General features: G+C 38.9%; 1 protein-coding gene and 1 long non-coding RNA gene across 19 annotated transcripts in view; one reads left to right on the top strand and one right to left on the bottom strand.

Annotated features, from left to right (window-relative positions):
• LOC119507563 overlaps positions 1–21,389 on the top strand; it is a 112,289-nt gene that overhangs the window by 42,638 nt on the left and 48,262 nt on the right. For all 12 annotated transcript variants that reach the window (XR_005211316.1, XR_005211312.1, XR_005211318.1 and 9 more), the window contains one exon: positions 19,975–20,050. This is a non-coding gene — a long non-coding RNA (uncharacterized LOC119507563). The remainder of the gene's footprint in view (positions 1–19,974; positions 20,051–21,389) is intronic.
• Positions 5,096–21,389, bottom strand: part of ITPR1 (inositol 1,4,5-trisphosphate receptor type 1) — a 352,707-nt gene continuing 336,413 nt past the window's right edge. For all 7 annotated transcript variants that reach the window (XM_037800676.1, XM_037800678.1, XM_037800680.1 and 4 more), the window contains 2 exons: positions 14,543–14,704; positions 5,096–6,459 (listed from right to left, as the gene is read on the bottom strand). In XM_037800676.1, coding sequence (XP_037656604.1) covers positions 6,373–6,459; positions 14,543–14,704 — 249 coding nt within the window. In that variant the 3' untranslated portion in view covers positions 5,096–6,372. The remainder of the gene's footprint in view (positions 6,460–14,542; positions 14,705–21,389) is intronic.

The raw sequence follows: 21,389 nt of genomic DNA, 5'->3' as shown, positions 1-21,389 counted from the left end.
AGGGCACTAGGACCTCAGTAGCAGGATTGCAGCTAGCCTAGTGAAGCAATGGGACATAGCAGAATGTATATGATATATAGAATAAGGTGATCCAGCTTTGAATCTCAGTTTGATGCTCTAGATTGGCCAAATCACGTCTATTTTCTAAACTAATTTATTCTTCTCTAAGATAATGATGTATCAGGGAGAAAAAAATGCTATTGCTGGTTGCTCTTTGATTTGGGAGCTAATGACAGAAGAATTATGGTCCTAAGGGCTAATCTGAATGGGAGTGGTTTGGACCTGGGGGCTAAAACTGCTCTGCATCATAAAGAAACAAGAATTTTTAGTTTTTACTTGAAGTAGGAAGGAAGTTTTTTTGTTTTTATTTTGCTTGTGTTTGGGTTTGTTAAGCAAGTGGGCACCAGCAGAAACTAGGGATGAGAAGAGAAATTGCTCTTCCTGTGGCTGCGAAGAAAGAGGAGCGGGTGCTGCGTTGTTGTCTGATCCTGTATTTTAAGTTGTTTCTTATTGTTTGTTGTAATCTTTCTCCAGTAAAGATCTGCTGTTCACCCAGATGTTAGTGGTGCTTTGGGAACAGTAAGAAGAAAGGGTTATTACCACACTAAGAATGAAACGGAATGGAGAGAGTAGAGATGGGAGAAGTGACAGAGAATTCGTTGGAATGAGGATTTAGGATCAAAAAAATGACGAAATCATTAGGTCATTTGGTTAGAGGGAGGAAGGTATAAGGAAGGTGTAAGCACCCTCCTTTGGACCCTTGAAAATATTGAGGGTCCTGGGCTTCCTTCTGAATTTGTTATGAATGCTAAAGGAAACTAGTAAAAGTTAGGGCTAGTCCAATATCAAGGATAATTATTTAACCGGTTTGGGAGGTTTAAATGTGAATGTAGGTAAAAGCATTTCATAAACTAAGGAAAGACCATCCCTAAGATGATTGTGGGGAAAAAATGGGAGTTAGACTTGAATTCCATACTGATCACAAATATGAGAATAATTATCTGGGAGCCATGAGCTATATAAAAGGTTTCTCTCTATATGAATTCAGTTGAAACTGATGGCTAAAATGTCATTTGGAAGATAAAAATTGAATGACTCTGGATAGACCCAAACATGTCATGTTAAGACATGCACATTGAAGATCTCAGGGTTATAACAACATATTCGTTTAGTAGGAACAGAAAGATTTTGGTCATGCAGTATTTAGCTTTGACTGTGGATAGGTATCAGAAAAAGGAAAGGAGGATGTTGCTAAGGAATGGGAATAACCTGTATTGGGTCTCTATGTCCTATACTTGGCATATATTGTGTTTCTTAATACTCATTACTGTCCAAAGAGCTAAGTGGTAGTATCTCCGCTCTCTAGATGGGAGAAATGAAAATTAAAATGATTAAATAATATACCCAAAGTCATATGATTTAGGTGGTAGAACTGACATGAAGACTCTTGTCAACTTAATGGTCTGTGTTCTGTGCATTCCACCATGTTGCCATGGGGTCTTGGATGACTATTAATAGTATTAGCAAGACTTGAGGGGTTCCAGGCTCCTTGTCCCAGTTTCATACCAAATTTTATTTTTCTTCTAGAGCGCTTTTACGGAAATCTTCTGACGAGTCTTCCATTATCCTTATGAGCTCACTATAGGTGACAAATTTGGGGAAAAAAAAAGTGTTAATAACTTGGTTAAATTTGGGCGTGAACAGGTTAAATTCCCGGACTATCTGAAGTAACATTCTTTACATGGAACTAACCATCTTTTGTGAGGCCATTAAAAAAAACTGCTGGCAAACTCTTTCCATTAGTGGTTCTTGCATGCAGTGTGCACTTCTTATGTTGCGGGACTCTTTTTTTGTTGTTGTTCAGAAATCACCTTAGGGGTTTTCTCAAACTCTGCATTCTTATTCTACAGTGGTTTTTAGCTTTCTTTTTTTTTCCAGGCTGGGTGGATGATGCAGTTTCACTTCTAGGTGTTAGGATTCTCTCTTTCACACTGGTTTGTCATGACCTTAAAGTATTTTAAGTACAGGTATTTTGAGTTTTTCCTTTGGTAATTATTTTTTAAATGTAGTACCCCAGTAAGCTAGAGATTTGTTTTGCCGAATGAATTTAAGATACCATCAGCTGAAGAGTCCAGAAGCATTCTTTGAGTTGATCAAATATAAGACCTGGTCAGAGGAGTGTGCCTCTTTATTTTCACTTTGGTAACATTTTGGGTCCAGACTTAAGGCTGGTTAAGGCTTCTGAATCAGCCTATAGGTTTAGTGTTGATAAATGTGGCATACAGTACCAAAGACAGAGAAATGTTTGTTGTGATGACCATAATTATCTTAGTTTACAATCGTCATAATAGCTCTCTCTGTCTGATAACTGATGAGGCCTAATAGTTGTTTTGAGCTGAAACCACCCACAAAAACCACACACGGCATTTTACTCAAAATTTTACTTTAACCACTTCTTTGTGATGCAAAACTAGTGGAATTTTGGGTACTTTCTGTAAAATCGAAATCTTTATGGGGGTTTTCCAACATTCTAGATGACTGCTAACAAATAATCAGTATAACTAACAGGAGCAAAGCAGCTGGCTAACATGAACTTCTGTGGTAGGATAGGATACCAGTATCTGCCTGAACATTTCACTTGGAGGAAGCCACACTGATGAGGTTGAGAGAAGTGATTCTCCTTTTGAAAAATGCAGTTAAGAGGTGTTTGTATAGAGATTTGTAGTAGTAGAAGATAGAGATTTTTAGGAGTTCATGTGCTGCTTATCTTTGCCACAAAGTTTTCAGTATTCATTCATATTGAATACTTTCTAATTTGTAGATGTTCTCATGAAAGAGATTTGGAGCAAATCAAGTTAGTACTGTTTGACATGTAGGACCAAAAAAAAATTCTGTATAAGAACTTTGTCTAAAAGGGAGAACTGTTATGGAAAACTATTACTGATAAGATACTAGAGCCCTATTAGCATGGAGGAGGGGGAAGAGCCCTCTCTGTAGTTGGCTAAGTCAGGAGAGCTGCGTTTATTCCGGAGCCTTTGGGCAAGTCACTTTGCTTTTCTAGGGCTCAATTTCTTATCTTTAAAATAAGTTCCACTCTTGCTTTTGGTAGATACAGCATATTGTCTGAAGAGTCTTCGTAGGAGTCCTTTGTTATTTATATTCTGTTTTCCGTAAAGGTGATTTTTGTCATACAATTTATACCGTCCGTCAAGCACATATTTAGATTTTTACAATCTATAAAAAGGTCATTTTAGTAAAAAACCAATTCTACTTCTAAAAGTTTGTAGTTATGCTCCTTTTGTATTGAGTATTTTTGAAGACATAAATTTCCCTCTTAACTGGATTAATGGTCTCATGATTAGCCTTAAAGTAACTGTCATTAATGCTTTATCCAAACTATTACAGTAAGAAGACACAGAAATCTAGAATTGAGTTTTTTACAGATTAATTTTTTAGGTCACTGTGAAGCTCTTGATCATTTTCCCATAACTATATAAGTATACCTTTGTTTAGTTTGCTACTGCAAAGACTGAATTGCTGGTTAACTTCCATGAATAGAGTAGGTTTGTTGGGAAATGCTGTTAAACAAGATGAAAAGACAGTTTTCCGAGGAGCAAAATCAAGCAATTCATTTTCAGAAAGCACAAGCAAATTTTCAAGACGGTAGGATACCATAAAGATTAAAAAGGTGGAATGAATTTCCCAGACCCTTTAAGAAATGGTTTAGTTAAGGAAAGCTGCAAAAGCTTGAAATTTGAATGTGTGCTCTAGCAAAATTTTAAAATTAAAGTCATATTGGCTTTCTTGCATGTCAGCATTATACGACCATACTTGATACTCAGCCTGATAACATAATAATTCTTCATCCGGGTAGGTATCTTTGAAGGTGACATTGACCTTGAGCCTTGCAATAGAGGTGTTGAAAAAGGCAACATACGATCTGGAGAAAGAGGTAGCGTCACAATTACACATCAAAGGTCATAGGAGTTTTAACCAGAGATGTTATTTTTCAAATGTACTAGCTTTAGTGGTCACACCCAAACTCCAAGGGTAGAATCTATTGCATCTAGGGTGGAGTGGCATTCCAATTCCGTTTATTTTCTGCTGAAGCCGGCAAATTGAATGAAGATTTATATCTTAAGTGATTGATAGGATTCAAATGAAACATGACAAACCTGTAAAAGCTGCAACCTGAACATGTCAACGCAGAATTTTCCAGTGAACTGGATGGGACTTTGGAGACAAACCACACACACTGCCATACTGTGTTGAGCTTGAGAGAGATCAAAGCGAGAACAGCGTGTGTTGTGGGGTTTTAATACAGAGATTGCCATTTTGTTTATAGATGAAAGTACGTATCTATCTTGGGCTTGCCTTATTATGGGAAAGTTTTGTGGAGATACACTACACTGACTGGAAAATTTACTTCTATTTTTTTTTAAGTTATCAAATTTATAAAGTAGAAGCATTGGTTATGAAACTAGTCATTTACGTGGAATTTAATGCTGACCTAGTTCCCAACATTGGGTGGTAAAGAGAGAATCAGTGTCAAAAGGGCAGCTGGGATGAGCATTGCTTTAAGCAGTACTTTGTAGTCAAGTTTTACTACATTTGTATAGACGAGCTAGCTTGGTAAAAACACTTGAGACTGTTTGGCTGGAGGACTTGGATCACAAGGTATGAACTAAAACAAACTTCAACTGTTATGATATTCTACATTACAGAGAGCAAGTTTCAAGTTCCTCCTCCCTCTCTCCACTGAAAGACTAGGAGACAGGAGACTTAACGGAACATTCCTGACTTTCTTATGGCACGCCAGGGTACCTGTGACAGCCTGGTTGGCAGTCACTAATCTAGAAGAATGAATGAACACTGCGCCAAATACTCCCCAATAATTGCTCTAGTGGTTCTCCGCAGAGTTGTCATAGCCCCAACATAACAATAACAGGTTATTTTTTCTAATCAAATAAATAAGCATTTTCTTAATTAATCTGGTAACCAAGCCAGTTCTACTTTAAATTGGACTAAAAGAAAATATATAATGGGAATGGCTGTTCAGACATAAAGAAATGCCAAAATGAAAGCCGCTAGTCAATCACTGTATAATTCTGCATCATTTATTAAATATTTATTTTTATATAGGTATTTACAAACTTTACTCATTTCAGAACTCTGCTTTCAGTACATTTTAAACTATGTTGCAGAGAAATTCTCTTGTAAAATGAGATCCATGTACAAAACTAGGCAACAGATACAAAAGTTTCCTTTCATATTTTTCATCCATCAAGAAAAGAAATCATGTGACAAAGAAATAAAACCAAAGCGTGACTCTTTCACAAGAATAACATGTCAGTGTTCAACTATGAATTCTAATGGGATAGTTCATATTTCATCTTTATATGGTTGTATATAGTTTTACTACTCCTTAGCTACAGTAGCATGTTGGTTCTGGTAAGGAAAAAAAGTCTACTGTTCAGATTAGGTAATCTAGAAACCATCAGTTATTCATTTCTTTATAACATGACACCGGCATTCACCCAGGAGATGACATTTATTGGCTAGCAGTATGCATTTTCCCCAAACGTTGCATAAAAACTTCCCTTTAAAAAATTCGTTAACTTCTTGACAAGCTAAATCTAAGCCTCTAATTTGGCTCTCTTATTTAAAGAAACAATTAGTTTAAATGATCAGTTTAGACGCTTAAAAGTATCTTCGAAACTAAAGTTGCTTTTCTTAAAATGAATGCTGATTTATCAGTCCATGGACTTGGAGCATTATCACAATGAGACAGAGGCACTAAAGCCACTAGCAACGAGAACAGCATCACCACATGATAATTACATGGTACAAAATGCCCAGGGGCCTGAAACTCACTATTTATATAATTTTGGCAGCAGCATCATTTGATATTTAACCATTTATTACATGGTATTAACACACCAGCTTCAAAGATGAGTACACTCCCTTTAGGACGCTCAGGAGTTACAAATGTATTGTGATTGCATAATTTGTATTGCACAGTTTTATAAAAAACATAAATACTGGCTATTCTAGTTTTAAATACAAAATACATGTCATATAGTTTTAAATCTATAATCTGGTTCAAGTGCAAATCAGGTGCTTTCTTTAGTCCCTCAAAAAAGGCATTTTTAATATTTTTGGCACAAATGAAATTTCATCATGCCAGCAATTCTAATTACAATACATACATCCAGACCTACAGAGTAGCAATCATATACATACAGTATAAAACTTAGTATTTACAAATGTACTAAGCATAAATGTAACCTCAGTGGGTGAATCAGAACTAATGAGCCATACCCACACTAATAATAATTAAAAAGGTAAATACGATGCCTTTATTTCATTTATTTAGGCTGGTTGCTGTGGGTTGACGTTCATGTGAGGAGGATGTCCTAGAAGACCAATTCTTTGTTTCTGCTTCCTTTGTTCTGTCATCTGGAAAGTTAAAAAGTTTCTTCATTAGACCCAGACACTTCCTGTACATCAAATCATATACTGAACCATAGATTTACCTCTGTGGTTATGGTTTTTACTGAAACCCACTTTCTACAAATAATGTACCGTAACTATATCAAACACACAGAACTTCAAAAAGGGCATCTTCCTGGGCAGATGGGGAATTCTGTGACCTAGTCATGCAACGTAACCTTCAGAGGTCTCGCTTGCTACTTGTTTCATAAAGAAACAAAAACCAGTAAAAGCAAAGCATTCCTGATTGTTTCCCAAATCCATTTCCAAATGACTTAAAGACTCAGTGGAAAATGGTGGCTCTGTAGGACAGTAAGTAATGATGCGCCACTAAAAAGCAGTGTGTTTAGAATCCTAGGTTTGGGTGGGTCCTGATTGTTCCCTCCAATGGCCCTTGAGTAGTTGGTTTGACAGAAAAAAAAATTATGTAGCACACCTGGGAAAGCGAGAAAATGACCGCACATCTCACTGAGATCCAGTACGATTATGTTTTGGCAGTCAGTGGAGACTATTCTTCGCCGCCATTGGAGACTAAGGATTGCTTAGGTTTGGAAAGACCATTTCCAGAGGCTGGCTCGAATGAAAGAGTGCTTTTAAACCCCCAAACAAGAGGTTGCTAGTATTCATTTGGGCTGCCAAACTAGGTCAGTTCTCATATTGATGACTATCTAGCTGTGTTCTGGGTGTTGTATGGCATACTTAGATGCCCCCCATAAGCTTTTCCTTAATCCAGTTAATCCTAGATCTCTAGATTTGAGGCTGGGAATTAAATAAAAGCTTTATGAAATATGTTAGGTAACACGGCTGTCTAAAGGACACATAACGTCCTACTCCTAGATTTTTTGGTTTCCTAATGTCAGAGAGGAACTGGCGGAGTAGTAAAAAGAATGTAGGCATTGGAGTCGGACAGACCTATTACCTTATGGTTTATGTCATTTAGCCTCTCAGAGTTTGTTTCTGCATCCATGTAATTAGGAAACACAATGTCTATTGCATAGGTAGAGAATTGAGAGAATGTATGTAAACTTCCCAGTACAGTGTCTGTCATCCAGCGGGTGCCTAAATCTCAGTTTTTATATGTACTAACGTTGGGTACAAAATAACCTGAGAGAACATAAAATATGAATTAACATACCTAGCTTCAGTTTTAAAGTGATTATTTTTTTCTTTTTAGAAACACAGTAGTTATCCTTTTAAATCAAAATACTATTTTTAGGCTTCTGTGGAATATTTTCTGTTATAATTTAGATGAGAGGCTTTAAAAGGAGTGAATATTTCTCAAAGGTAGCTTCTAATCAAGTTTTCTGTAAATAATTGAGTTAGGATATTCCAGCTAGCCTCTCAAATTTCCTTAGATGTGTGACAAATCTTGGAAGGAAACATTACCCACTACACTATACTTCACAGATTCAGCCCAGTAACAAGAAGAACCTAAATGTGACACATGGAATAAATTCACAGTTAAGATTACAATGCCAGCAATTCATTTATCTTACTGCCTGATAGTTCAGATACTAGCTTCATATTTTTTTTTCTCCCAACTATTCCCTTGGCCGGTGACACTGTGAAGGAATCCAATAAGACTCAACTAAATTTTGATAATCTCAAGCATTCTAGTAGATTTAGCAGTCTTGGTGTGCTCACCCCCTTTCAAAGGATACTTAATTCAAAGTTTCCATTTAAGACTACTGAGATTTTTCAATTCTCAAAGTTGGCCCTTAAAACTTTTTCTGTAATTTTGCTGTAAATAACCACTTATATTTGAGATGACCTTTGTTTGTTGAATCAGTTCTTGATTTTTCAACTATTACTCCCTTAAACTTATAGCCTTTAATACTTTATTCCCTATAGCAAATAAGCCTTCTCACCTTCACAGACATTACCTGACACCTCATTGGTGGACGTATTCTAACGTTCTAGGTTTGTCTTTCAGGAGGGTTGTCACATCACCCTTCCTCCCTCATGAGCCTGAAGACTCCCTGTTGCTGTAGGTTAGTGGCAGATGCCTTGCTCAGGCAGTCATATTTCTGGTAATTCCAAGTACCTAGCACATATCTAATTTTGTTTCCTGTTCCCTTAGGACAGTGATTCTTTAACCTTCAGCATGCTCCTGAAGGTTTATTAGAACACAGATCAAAGGGCCCCACAACCAGAGTTTCTGATTCAGTAGGTTTGAGTTAGGGCCCAAGAATTAGCAAAGTTCCCAGGTGATACTGATGTTGCTGGTCTTGGGACCACACTTAGAAAATCAGTGCCCTGGAAGAGCTTTTTATTGATTATCTCCAAAACAGGCCAAGATCACTGTGGGCGTATTTTTCATGTACTTGATCACTTAAAAAAGTATATTTGATATACATATATTTTTTTTTTTTCCAAATGAGATAAGGGGTTGGAGAGGATTCTCTGCAGTTGAGCATATTGTAGGCACACAAATTTGATTGTCTGGCTCCTGTTTGGATCAACCATGGCCTTTTAGATGGAATGGCTGTTGTTTAAGTTAATGTCATTGTCATTTAAGTGTCTGAAAAATGAGAAGAAATCAGGCGACTGCTAAAATACCTGGCCCTTTTTACAGTGGTCATTATCCAATTACAACTATAAAGGCACAAAAACCAAAACACCTAAGGACTAAATCTGGCCTGTACAAACCAAAGCCAACATTGCTGTCCAGTTAGATTTCCCGGCTCATTAATGCACAATGTCTGGCTTTATTTTCCCAATTCTTTCTTCATTTCTTCCTTCCTTTTCTTTCTCTCTCCCCCTCTCTGTCCCTCTCCTCTTACCTACCTACACACACTTATATTGTCATAAGGCATCACATCTGTTAATGTTACCTGATATCAAAACAGATAGAAATGACGCTCAAAGTCTATCCTTAGCATATTCTCACATCGTTTTCTTTCTGGATATTCTAAAAAAAATTGACTCGATAAAAAGGTCCATCAGCTTCAGATCTAAGATAACTATATTCCAAAATTTAAAATTGAAACATCTATTTTGAGCATGAGATGTCCCATTTGTAGTAGATACATGTTTTGTAAATCCTGAAAATTCCCGTTTAACTGAGGATAAACATTTGAACCAATGCTGTTCTTCCTATCTACCTAAAAACAGAAACTAGCTTGAATTTCAAAATTCCTTCTTTTGATCCTAGTCTTAATAAGAAGCAAAAAATACCATGTGCAGCTTTACAAGTCAGATGCAGACAAACATCTGAAGGATCTTTCATAAAAACAGTAAGTTTAGAGTCCAAATGAGCAAATTTTAATCTACCAGGACTGGCCTCTAAATAATTAAAGGTTGGCACATGAGACGGTTCATTGACAGTATATGCATGCCACAATCTGGTTTATAACAGATCTTGATAGTCTTTGAAAAAGCTGCTTTCTTGTCACAGTAAAGTCTTGATTACTCAGATTCTCAACAGTCAGGAAGCTCTAGTAACCGGAATTAATTTTTACAGCCCTATAAAATCTTTAGCCATGCTCACAGAGATGAGCCTAAAATATTGAAAAATAAACTCAAAGCACCTCTTAAATAAAATTATATTGATTTAATATAAATGTATAGATATTGTTCACATTCTTAAACTTGACCCCTAATGCTCCATTCTTGTCTCACCTGGGAAACTTGCAAGCTCTGAAACCAAGTTCCTACACTACCACCTCTGAGAAGGTTTCTGTGTTAATTGTTCGACTCTCCCAACGATCAGGTGAATTGAATTGCTCCCTTTTCTTCATTCCCAGGGCAAATTTTTCATACCTCTGTCACACACTTACTATGGTGAATTATAATTTATCTGTTCACTTATTTGTGGCCCACTCTGGACTGTTAGTTCCTTGAAGGCAGAGAATAGATTCTATTCATCTTTGTACCCAGTACCTAGCACTGAACCTGGCAATTCAGTTTCATTAATGCTGGTTGTAAGAACGAATTGAATTAACCAGAACATACTGCCATTCCTTGAGCATGCCATGCAGCTTTACGCCATTGCTCATGCGGATTCCTTTCCTGGGATGCCCCCTACAGCATTTCTCTGCCAGTTCAGAAGTCACCTGCTCGTAAGATCGGAGAAGCTAAGCATCTTCTCACGCCAACCCCCACACAGGACCAACTGCCTACTTTTCTGTGCTCCATGGTACTTTACCTCTTTATCGTTCTTGCTAGATTGTGGGAGCCTAGAGGGCAGATGCCGTCTTAGTCCTCTTTTGTGGTCCCAGAACAGTATAAGGAACATAGATATTCAATAAGGTTTGTTTAAATAATATCCCTATATAATAACCCTATATTAATAGTAACATATTTTGTTAATATATATTTAATATTCCTATATTAATATTCATTTAAGAATCCATCCTTAAGTAGTTAACAAGATTACCCCCTTGCATGAAAAATGCCAGACACTGTAACATGCTAATGTGTTCTGAATTTTCAAGCACTTCTTGTATTCCTAATAGAGGCACAACAACAAATAAGGGTCACTGTCCTACAGGAAGCCAGTCACATGTTCAAGAAAGTGAACCCTTCTCTCAACAGCTGCTCTTTTTCATTATGAAGAAAACATGCAGAAAAATTAAGTTCTTACATTAATTCTCCTCCTTGGAATAAGAATATAAGAGAATCACACTTAGTTTTCAGAATCTCTTGGGAGGGGAAACGTCAAGATGATACACCTCATTAAGTAACACTTAGAATAGCAATTCAATCAGCGGTTCTCGGCAACAATAGAAAAACTGACACCACTAACCAGGTTATTACTAATAACCCTTGATTAAGAACTTTTTTTTTTTACTTCCTCAAATTGGTATTTTAAGAAAACAACACCAAAGAGGTCAATAACAGTAAGGGGTAAATCCAAAGGCATCCATAATGAAGCTCTCATTGCTCCGTTATATGCTGGCTTTTGGACCAGTTCTAAAAAAAATATCTAAGTGATGAAGCAATTTTTTTGTGTTTTCCAGCACTTTACCAGTGAATGATATTCTTTCATAGCTGTGTTAAAAAATATCTATCACAGAGTTTCTTGTTCATTAATCATTTGTGGGGCTTTTATTTGAAAAACTTTTTCCCTCAAGAGGGCAGGAATTCTAAGAATCAACATTTCAGAACCAGCAGCTCTCTAATGTATCTGCATGGTATTTTATGCAGAACAATTTATGAAATCTTTATGATTATTAGAATGCCAAATTTAATAAAATTCAGATCTGTTTGACAAATTAATTTTCAAACAAATGCATTAAAGGTTAGTTAGAAGTTATGTAAGCAAAAAACAAAACAAAAAAAAACAGTTCCTCTTGAAAGAAACAAATTTTCCCTAATAAAAGCTGCTATGCTGAACTCTTCATGTGATTCTGGGCACCTTAAAACTTATGTAGATCAATCCTGATAAAAGCACTTGAAAATCTGTTACTGGTTTCTCATGCTTCTTTTTAGTCTATTGTATCTTTCAAGAGAAAAAAAAATGGTTCAATTTCAAATTCATGCACAGGGCTTTCTGAAGAGTGGTTTCCACTACCATCTTTTAAAACAAAAATGGAAAGGGGCTAAAGCCAAGCAGTTTAAGCCCAACTGGCTCTAATGCCCCTTAATATAACTTAGCCCAGATGTAACTGAAGTACACATGTTCTGTTTAAGCCACAATTTTGGCCTGATAGAAACAATTCCACCTTCGATTTTAAAAATGCCCAGTGTCCGTTCAGTTTTGTAAAATGGTAATGAATGTATTCTCCATACCATTTAAGTGTATGATGTAATTTCTGCAACTTTAAGGCTCTTTTAAACAAAGTGAATAAGAATTTAAACAGTCACCCACGAAAGGCAAACAAAGTGCAGTTGACAAAACAAATCAAAACAGAAACACACACAACACAAAACAAACCCAGACTGGATGATCAAGAGTTCCAGGCCTGGCGCTGTCATGTAAAGTTGGATAAATTTCCTAAGAGCTTTCTCACCACCTTAGTAATCCTTACCAATAAAATCAGATAGTTGGGTGAGATGACTTCTACAGTCCTGGAGATCCTCCTATACCTGTAATTCTTTGTGCTAATTTCTCAGCTCAACTCACTTCCTGGAAAAGATTAACTAGTTTGCCAAGTTTGCATCAAAGGCAGCTTCAGAATTACACTCATAAGCAATTCAAAATAACAGGTTTTTAGTACTGAAAGAACAGGAAGAACCTACAGGCAAGTGTGTGTTTGGTCTTACCACCACACAATACCTGATAATATTCTATTTCAGACACATTTTAAGAAACTCTGTAGTAAACCGGAGACACCTAATTGTTCATGTCAGCAAAAGCATGCTCTCAAAGAGCTTCTGTGTTTGATACTGAGAAATAGTAATGAATGAGCAAGAATGAATTTTGGTTGCAATGGCATATGAAACATTGTGATTCTGATACCATGGGCATGAAACAAAGATCATTTATTTCTCTGAAAAATGGCACCAGACTTTACAGCAGGCTGAACAGTTCCTTATTTAAATCTGTATGAGATCAGTTTCTGTAAGATTTTTTTGGCCCCTAATTTAAAACATCCAATTTAACAGATTCTTATAGCCACAGCTGCCTCAAAAGGGAGAAGATGATAAGGAAAGCATTGCTAGATGTGTTAAAAAGTTTATCTCACTCTCCAGGGGTTAAACAGAAGCTGCTGTAGTAGACATGAATCGGTTTAGTCCTGTGGAACATTTTGTCAGATTTTTCACAGCAGGGGTAAAATATTAATAAAATTATACACAAAATAATCTAGTCAGATCTTCATTAGTTTGCCTTATTTAGGTTATTACTCATTTCAGGTGGCTAGCAAGCCGAGAGCTATAGACAGCCTTCATAAATAAGAACTTCTTTTCTCATTAGACTTTTACTTTTGCATGTGAATGCATTTGAAAGAAAAGATCATGAGGCTGAATAGTATCTTGGGATACAGTTTGGAATAATTTATTGGGAATGAATACACTCCATGAAGGCTTATTAGCAATCCCTGGCAAACCATCTCCAAGAGAAATTGTTCTAGACTGGGTCTTCACTTGTTATGGACTTAAGGGTAAGAAGTCACCTGTGGGTGTGTTGCGCAACTTACCTCAGGGCATTTTTGCGTGGCACCTGTTATGGTGCAAAATTTACAATCTTGTCTGTGGAGGTGATTAAAAAAGCTTTCAGAAACTCCTACAAATGCTGAGCTGTTCCCACGTCTGTACCTGCTCGTCCCAATTAGCTACAGTAAAGCACTAATGAAACCAAGACGCAGGGCTACTGGCCCTGGGGTGCGCAAGTCCTGGACCCACAGCTGCTTCCTATCCATGGATAGCCACCTGGGGACTGGGGTGTGTTAGTTTTAAGGGGGCCAGGTGGGGAAAAAGCGAATACATACAGTTTGGTACCAACCTGTCCCTTTAAGGGGCAAAGCCTTTATCTTTGTGACAGGGAACAGGATGGGGGGCAGTATTTCTGTAGATTATTAAGTTCCATGGGGGCAGAGACTGGGACTGTATCATTCAATGTTCTATCCGCAGCACCTGGTATAATACCTGGCATATGGTATGCTCTCAGTGTTCTGCAAATGAATGAGCCAAAAAGGGCTTTTCCATGACTATGGGTAATCCTAGGCCACTAGATTTAAATATCTTGGGTGAAATGTTGACAGATTTGGGGGGTCAGGAAGCAAAACCAGCAACAGCTTTTTAATCTTCCTTCAGTGCGTAAAGTAAAAGGGTATAGCTTTTTTTGTATGCTACTTCATTAAAGTGTTTTGCATTTTCCCATTTTCTGGTTTTATCTTTTATATTACAGCCTTGTGCTTAGCAACACTAAGAGTGGTACCAGGGGCTTATTTTGTAAAAGGGGAGTGAAGGGGATGCAGGGGACACTGTTGGAGTAAATGAATGTGTTCTCTGTTGCCTGGTCCCCTTTTCTATCCAGGTGAACTGCTTCAGCATTTTAACATAAGCACTACTGGGTTTTTTCTCATCCAATTTGGTGTATATTGTGTGTGTGTGTATGGTAGTGGTATGTGTTGTGTGTGTGTGGAACTGGAAGGGACTTCTTTACCTGATCCTTTAATTCTGACAGCTGGCCAGAAAGATTGGTGACAAGCCTCATGGTGGATTCCAACTTCTCCTGCAGGTTCCTCAACTCATTCTGTTCTCCTTCAGAGTCGCTGCTGACCAAGGACATGGCTCTCATCCTGGGGAACCAGTCAAGGTTTCTTTCCTAGAATCCACATTAAAAACAAACAGCCAGAGGAGTGGGGAGTCACTTCTCAGAAGAGACACAAGAAAGGCAATGTTAGCATGTCACGTTTTCTATATATCATCTCTCATTAGGTTATCTCCATTGCAGAAGTAACGTGCTGTGTATTTTTAAAAGCCTTATACTGGGAAAATGGTTTGCAAATACCCTGAAAATGAAATCAATTTTAAGACCCCGTGTGTTCTGGCATTTAACAGATAACGTAAATCTGTGCATTTGCTTGGGAGAGGGGATCGTTACCAGGCTGAAATGGGGAACAGGTTCCATTTCAGTGTTTGTGAGTTTAAGAAAACCACTCCTCTACTCTTGTTTCTGTTTCCTACCAGCCTGAAATGGTTGAAAGGTTCTGCCAGTTTGTATTAGACAGAACCACTCAGTTTCCTTTCCCTGCCATCTCCATCCTTTTGATATTGATACCTTAAACCTGGAAACAGTCGTCTCTCACTACTGATTAACACCAAGGCATAAGACTCCTGCCTCACATACTTCTGCCCATGTATGCTTTTCTCCTGAACAGTATGCCTGATAAGTAAATCCTAACAGAGAGGCAGGGATGAAAAGTAAGAAAAGCTCAATCAGAGTGAGGTAAGAGGAAGAAGGCTGATTCATTCTAGCCCTATCTGGGGTCACCTCTCACTTGTACCATTTTGATCTCTTCAGGATGAATCATAACACATTCTAACACAAATCATGCCCCCCCCCCAAAAAAAATTTGTTGTGTTGTGTACACCACAAAAAAACTTTTCTGTAGAGCAAAAATTTTCTAATAGTAAATATTTTAGGCTTTGTGGACCATATAGTCTTTGTCCCAACTACTCAGCTACTCAGGTGTTGTAGTCAAAAAATAGCCACAGACAATATGTAAATGAATGGGCATGGCTATGTTCTAATAAAACTTTGTTTACAAATGCTGGCAGCACACTGGATGTGGCCTACAGGCCAGAGTTTGCCAACTCTGTTGTACATGACAGAAAGCACCAACATACTTAAAATCAAAAACAAAATTGCACAAGATGTGTCTAAATATTATAAATCAAGTGACAAAATTATACTGTGACTTGACCTAAGGTAACCTAGCAGTACAGAAATTCCAGAAGAACTAATTGAAAAACATCTGAAGAAGGCATATCGAATTGGCAGCAGGGCACCACACCTACCTTACAGTGTTTGCATCACATGGGGAGGAGTCTTAGTGGGTAGGAACTCAGTAGCCTGTTACCTCCATGAGAGCCAAGACCACCTTAGTCTAGTGTGACTATAACATCAATAAATATTTGTGACATTCAACTGATATTCAGCTGTTATAACACATGCTTAAATGGTAAACCTGCGTTACAATGATTGCTGGAGGAGAAAATGACAATTCTTCCTATCCTACGTGTCCTGCAATGAACACTTCATTCACATATGACTTCATGTTAGCCTATATTCATTGTCGTCACTTTTCCACCGCCGAGCAAGGGGCAAAAGACCTTTTGTCCGAGAATCCATTTCAAGTCAAGAATCTGCAGTGTTTCCATTTATAAGCAATTGTCTACTGTGTATCTACAGCAAAGAAGAGGCAGAGAGCAGGCATCTGAAAACATTTAACATGGCACAGACAGCAAAAGGCAGCTTAGGTGACCTCTAACTGATTATACTGATTGCTTCTGCGTCAATCCTTCAGATATAGTCACACCTTCCACCAAAGAAGTCTCCCAGGTTCACGTGTCTGTGCAACTCAAAGGGAGGAATGAACCTACATTTTCAGAAGAGGGCACAGGGGGCTGGTGAGTATTCACTCTTACCAGGGCCCTGCTGAGGGAGAGAGAGGGTGTGGGTGGGGCTGTGGACACAGTTAACCCTCAGCACGGGTGTAGGAAGCCCACCCAGCCATCAGAGGCCCTCGATATTCCATGGACCGCTACAAACTTTTGCAGACTGACCCAGAGGAGGACAACAAATTGAAGAGGAGAGATCCAAAGTCCCACGTAAACAGTCAGTCACTGACAAACGGGCACAAACCGTCAACGGGGATGCAACAGAATAGAACACCAGGAAGGAGTGGAGAGGTCACTAATCCCACTGCACAAAACCGAGGCCCTGAAAGGGAAAGTAAGTTGTCCTTATGGGAGGACTAATTCTGCCTTCTCACAGGGAATGGGAGAACTATCCAGTGCTTACAAATTGTTAACTGTTGCTGTTACTGAGTATATTCTTTGAGAAATATTCAATAGTTCTTTTGATTCAAATAAACAGTATAAGCACTGTTAGTTCTCTTGGAAGAAAGTATTTTTAAAAATATTTGTAAGAAATCTCACAAATACTTAAGGAGCACTTTCTGGGCTCAGTGCTGAGGATACAACAATGGGCAATGCATATGTGGTCATGGCATCCCTTGGCCTCTTCAAAATGGAAGTGGCTTTGATACCTAAGCATGAGTGAGATTGCCTACCACAAGCAGCTTGCGGTTTAGTTATGGAGACTGGACATCTTAGACTGAAAACAAACAAACAAACAAATGAAAGAATGGAATAAGCCAGGGAATCCTGTGCCAAATGAGTGGTGAATATAGCAGGCGAGTAAGAATTGAATACCAGTGTCTGTGATCGGCTAGACTCCCCTTCCTGAAGGGCAGGGACCTTGAACGGTTAGCACTCAGCCCAATGACGGGCAAGCCGGAGGGCATTCGCCATGGAGAAGGGAACGGCAAACGAGGAAAGAAGTTTGCCTGAAGATGGGAATGAGAGCAGAGAAGTCATGCAGCTCACACTGTAGAAGAACAAAGTGACAGGGACAGTGAAATGCTGGATGCATTAGACTAACAGTGACACAGGAGTAACGAGGGGACATGAAGTGATGAGGGCCTGGGCCAGAGGGCTGGCAGAGGGAAAGAGGAAGGCCTTGATCTGGGGTCCCTGCGAAGGTCAACAGGTCCACCTAGATGCTGGGAGAGAGAGGGAGGACATGCACTGGCTGCCTTAGAGAAGGGCTGTAACTCACCTGTAGCTAACTTATTACTGACATGCAAATTAATGCTAAATTGCTTAAAATGGTTAGAGAATCAATCTAAAAGCTGGCTCTCGAATCTTTCATATGTTCGTTTGCTTAGCAAACCCTCTATAAAAAGAGAAAATGCAGATTTCCCAACAAGAGTCCACTTTAATGAGGTCTTCAAAGGAATCCAGAAAATCATTGCACTAAAATGAGTCTGCACATGGCTTAAAGTTTAAGGAACAGTTTCTCTTCCTTATTCTATTTAACAAGTGACTGAATCACAATAAACCAAAATGGGAATTTTTTTCTGTGGCAAATTCCCTTCTTTCATGGCATTTGTGATTCCTAGCCCCCAAAGCAATGATTTCAGAAACATCTTTGAACAAAAGCAAACTGTACTGGCTTCCTCCCTTCAACAAGTGAACATTTACAATTTCGGTGCCAGGCATAGGGCTCCGTGCTGAGGCCTGCAAGGTGCTTACAGTCCAAGGCCTGGGCTCATTGGGTGGGTCTCAGGAGATGGTTCTTTGGCCCTGTGGAGCGCTACTGTAGCTCCAGCACTAAACAAACAGAATTTAACTAAGTATCTGCCAAACAAATAAATGGGTGCCTACCAGCATTAGGATGGCCGAGGAAAATGCACTTATATCCTATGTGTGTTTTTGCTGTATTTGCACTTTTGTAAATGGGAACCCTATAATCCTGGGACATAAATAATGCATCTTTTTAGAGTGTTTATTTTAGCTCATAGTAAATGATTGGATCGCTTTTACTGTCAAATACAAAATAATGCCCTGGATCAGAGCATGAAAATGATACAAATGTTAAACACAGGAACTGAGACTTCAAAGACATTTCATGCTTGCTACAGGTCACGTAGGACCATGCAAGACCCAGGCCCTAGGGAAAAACCGGCATTCTCCACTCCATAGGCAGTCTTCAATGCCAAGGTTGGAAAAGGATGGCCCAGTCTAGCAATTTTTACCAATTGACAACATGTAGGTTCTTCCCCACTGCCTTCCTCCAACCTTAATAGCTAGTAATGGAACACTGGAGTAGGGAGGACACCACTAAAATCCTAAACCATATGAAACAAGTTCAACTGCAGAGAACTCACGCACCCTAGAGAGCAAGTATCGTTATCTTTTCTGCATTGAAGTGGGTTGAACCCCAAATTTGAGATCCTAGGTGTTGCCAGTTTGATTAAATAATCATCGTGGGTGGTTAAGTCAAGTCTCAAATGACTAAGGAGTACCAAGAAGTTTATTAGCAATTCTAGCCAAACTGTTTTCTCAATTTCCATTTTGCATACTAGGATAACCTCCAATGTGGTTGGTATAAGATTCTTCACCAACAGGATACCCCTCTGCACAATCTAAATCCTTAAATGAAATTATTAGACTACCCCAATTACTAGAAGGAGCAGAAAGAGAACACCTGAATCCAATTACTTTCTATTTCACTAAGACTTTCATACAAAATGCTGAGCACGTCTGAGTGCTGAATTACACTGGTAAGGCCTGTCACCCACAGCTCTCTAACCAGTCAGAGTCAGAAGGCCCATAAATGTGTGCAGAATCTTGCCTTTATGTCTATGCAAGATCAAAACCATGCCTCAGTGTCTTGGCTTCTTTTGCCTTTTTGGGAAAGTCATTTTCAACTAAGACATTTTGTTTACACATATATTCATCTTGGGGTGTATGTGTGCATGCGGTCGAGGCTGGGGTGGGAGTGGGGAAGATTTATGGGCTCTCTGAGCGTCTGTCAGCTGTATTTGTCACCCTAGGCTGGAGACTTCCCTCACTCTCCTTGCTGCTGGCATCTCACATACCAATGTCATTAGGTACTGTCTGCCCTGGTCCTCCTGCAGTCCAGCCAGTGCAGTTCCCGTCACAGCAAGCGCTTTCTCTGTCAGAGCAGACAAACCGACTGAAGCCACAGCCGGAAGCAGGCTGACCACAAGTGCTAAGGTTCTGGTTATCTCTTTTCTAGGTAAAGTTGGAAAAGTCCCTGCAAAGGCAAACACTGAAGTTGAGACATGGGGGCGGCACTGACCAGCCTCTTGAACACTGTCCTTGACTAGACACAGAGAGGGTGAGAGAGAGAGAAAGAGAGAAAGTTTGTGAGAGTGTGTGTGTGTGTGCACGCGCGTGAAAGAGAGACAGAGAGGAAGAGAGAGAGAAAGAAAAGGAAGTTGGATTGTATGATGTAAATGCTAATCATTCCGAGAAGTGTCTTTTTTTTCCCCCTCCCAGGTTTAACTGAAGAGGCTGTTCTAAGAAGACTACTGAGGTGTGGTAATCAGTGACCTCCTTAGAGAAGTCTGCCCAGGTAGAGTTTTGTTTGTCACATAAACAATGGGAACGTTTATTCTTGAATCCTTTGCTCTTTTATAGCCATATTAGAGAACAGAGTGTTTAGGTGGGGGCTGCGAGGTAAAAGAAAGGGCAACAGGAGAGAACATAGGCCCTGGACCTCTTCTCTACTCTCTCGAATTCCCTCTGGGAAGATTCACGGAGGTGAAGACTGTCCTTTTTAACTCAAACTTAAGCTGTGTTTCTACTTATCTTACCAAACAAGAAGTCAAACTGGATTCTCCCAGAATGCCAGGGATGCTTTGGTGACAGGCATGATGAAGGGCAGGTGGAATGGAAGGTGGGCCTGGAAACAGGTATTTGGTGTCCCCACATATCCAAACCCCCAGGAAGCCTGGAGGAGGAGGATGCTTGAAGGTAACGCTTACCTTTTCAAAGGTGGATTACAGAACACTGAATGAACTTTAGATCATTCGCCCATTTTGTGAGGGAGGGTGATTATTTTCATTTAAGAGGGAAATGAGAATTAATCTTTAGAGGTCCCTTTTCTAAGATTACAGCAACCCCTGAATGTGTTATTTTGGGGGAGAAAAAAAAATAGTGATAATTTATCTCTGTGCTCAAGGACTCTGAAATTGCATTTATAATATCTCTTACACATAAACAACAACAAAAAAGACAATTTAAAGAAACTGATCTGAAACCTAGAATTTGCTGGCTAGCTTCAAATTCAAGAATTCTGTTCCTTTTGTCCCAAAAGTACAGTGAACGCAAACCACATAAAATATTCCTATTTCTCACATGGAAGCCCATGCATTTCTACAACAGCCTTGTGATGGCAATAGAAAGAGCAATGGTTGGAATCAGTAGCTAAGGGGTTCAAGCCATGACTCTCCAACATGTTTAAAGACAGTGAATGAGTCAGCTAACCAACCTAGGTCTCTGGTTCCTTTTTTTTTTTTTTAAGAGATCACTATCTTACAGGTTTTTTTGTAAGGATCAAATGTGATTTGTGAAAGTGTCCCATAAACGAGAAAGCATTATATAAAAATGTAAAGGTATTATAAATCAGTGTCATTTGCCCAAGGTCACAATCTACTTAAAGAGTCAGCACAGCAATCCAGATACTGACTCTAGTTTCAGTGGTCATCTCCCAAGAAAAGTCATTTCCTTTCTCACTTTAGGATACAACTTTAGAAATACAATTTCACTTTTACAAACTAAGCCACATGAACGCTGCCCAAGCTGCTCACAAGTTTAGGTGTCAGTCTGGTTCTGTTCTTCAGCTCTGAATGACATTACTGAAACCAGCCGTATTATGTAAGTTTCAAATGGGCTGGAATTACCAATTACCC

Source organism: Choloepus didactylus, chromosome 1 (genome assembly GCF_015220235.1).
Source record: "Choloepus didactylus isolate mChoDid1 chromosome 1, mChoDid1.pri, whole genome shotgun sequence".
Taxonomy (NCBI): domain Eukaryota; kingdom Metazoa; phylum Chordata; class Mammalia; order Pilosa; family Megalonychidae; genus Choloepus; species Choloepus didactylus.
The sequence above is the reverse complement of the archived record's forward strand: the minus strand, read 5'-3'. Positions and strand labels throughout refer to the sequence as shown.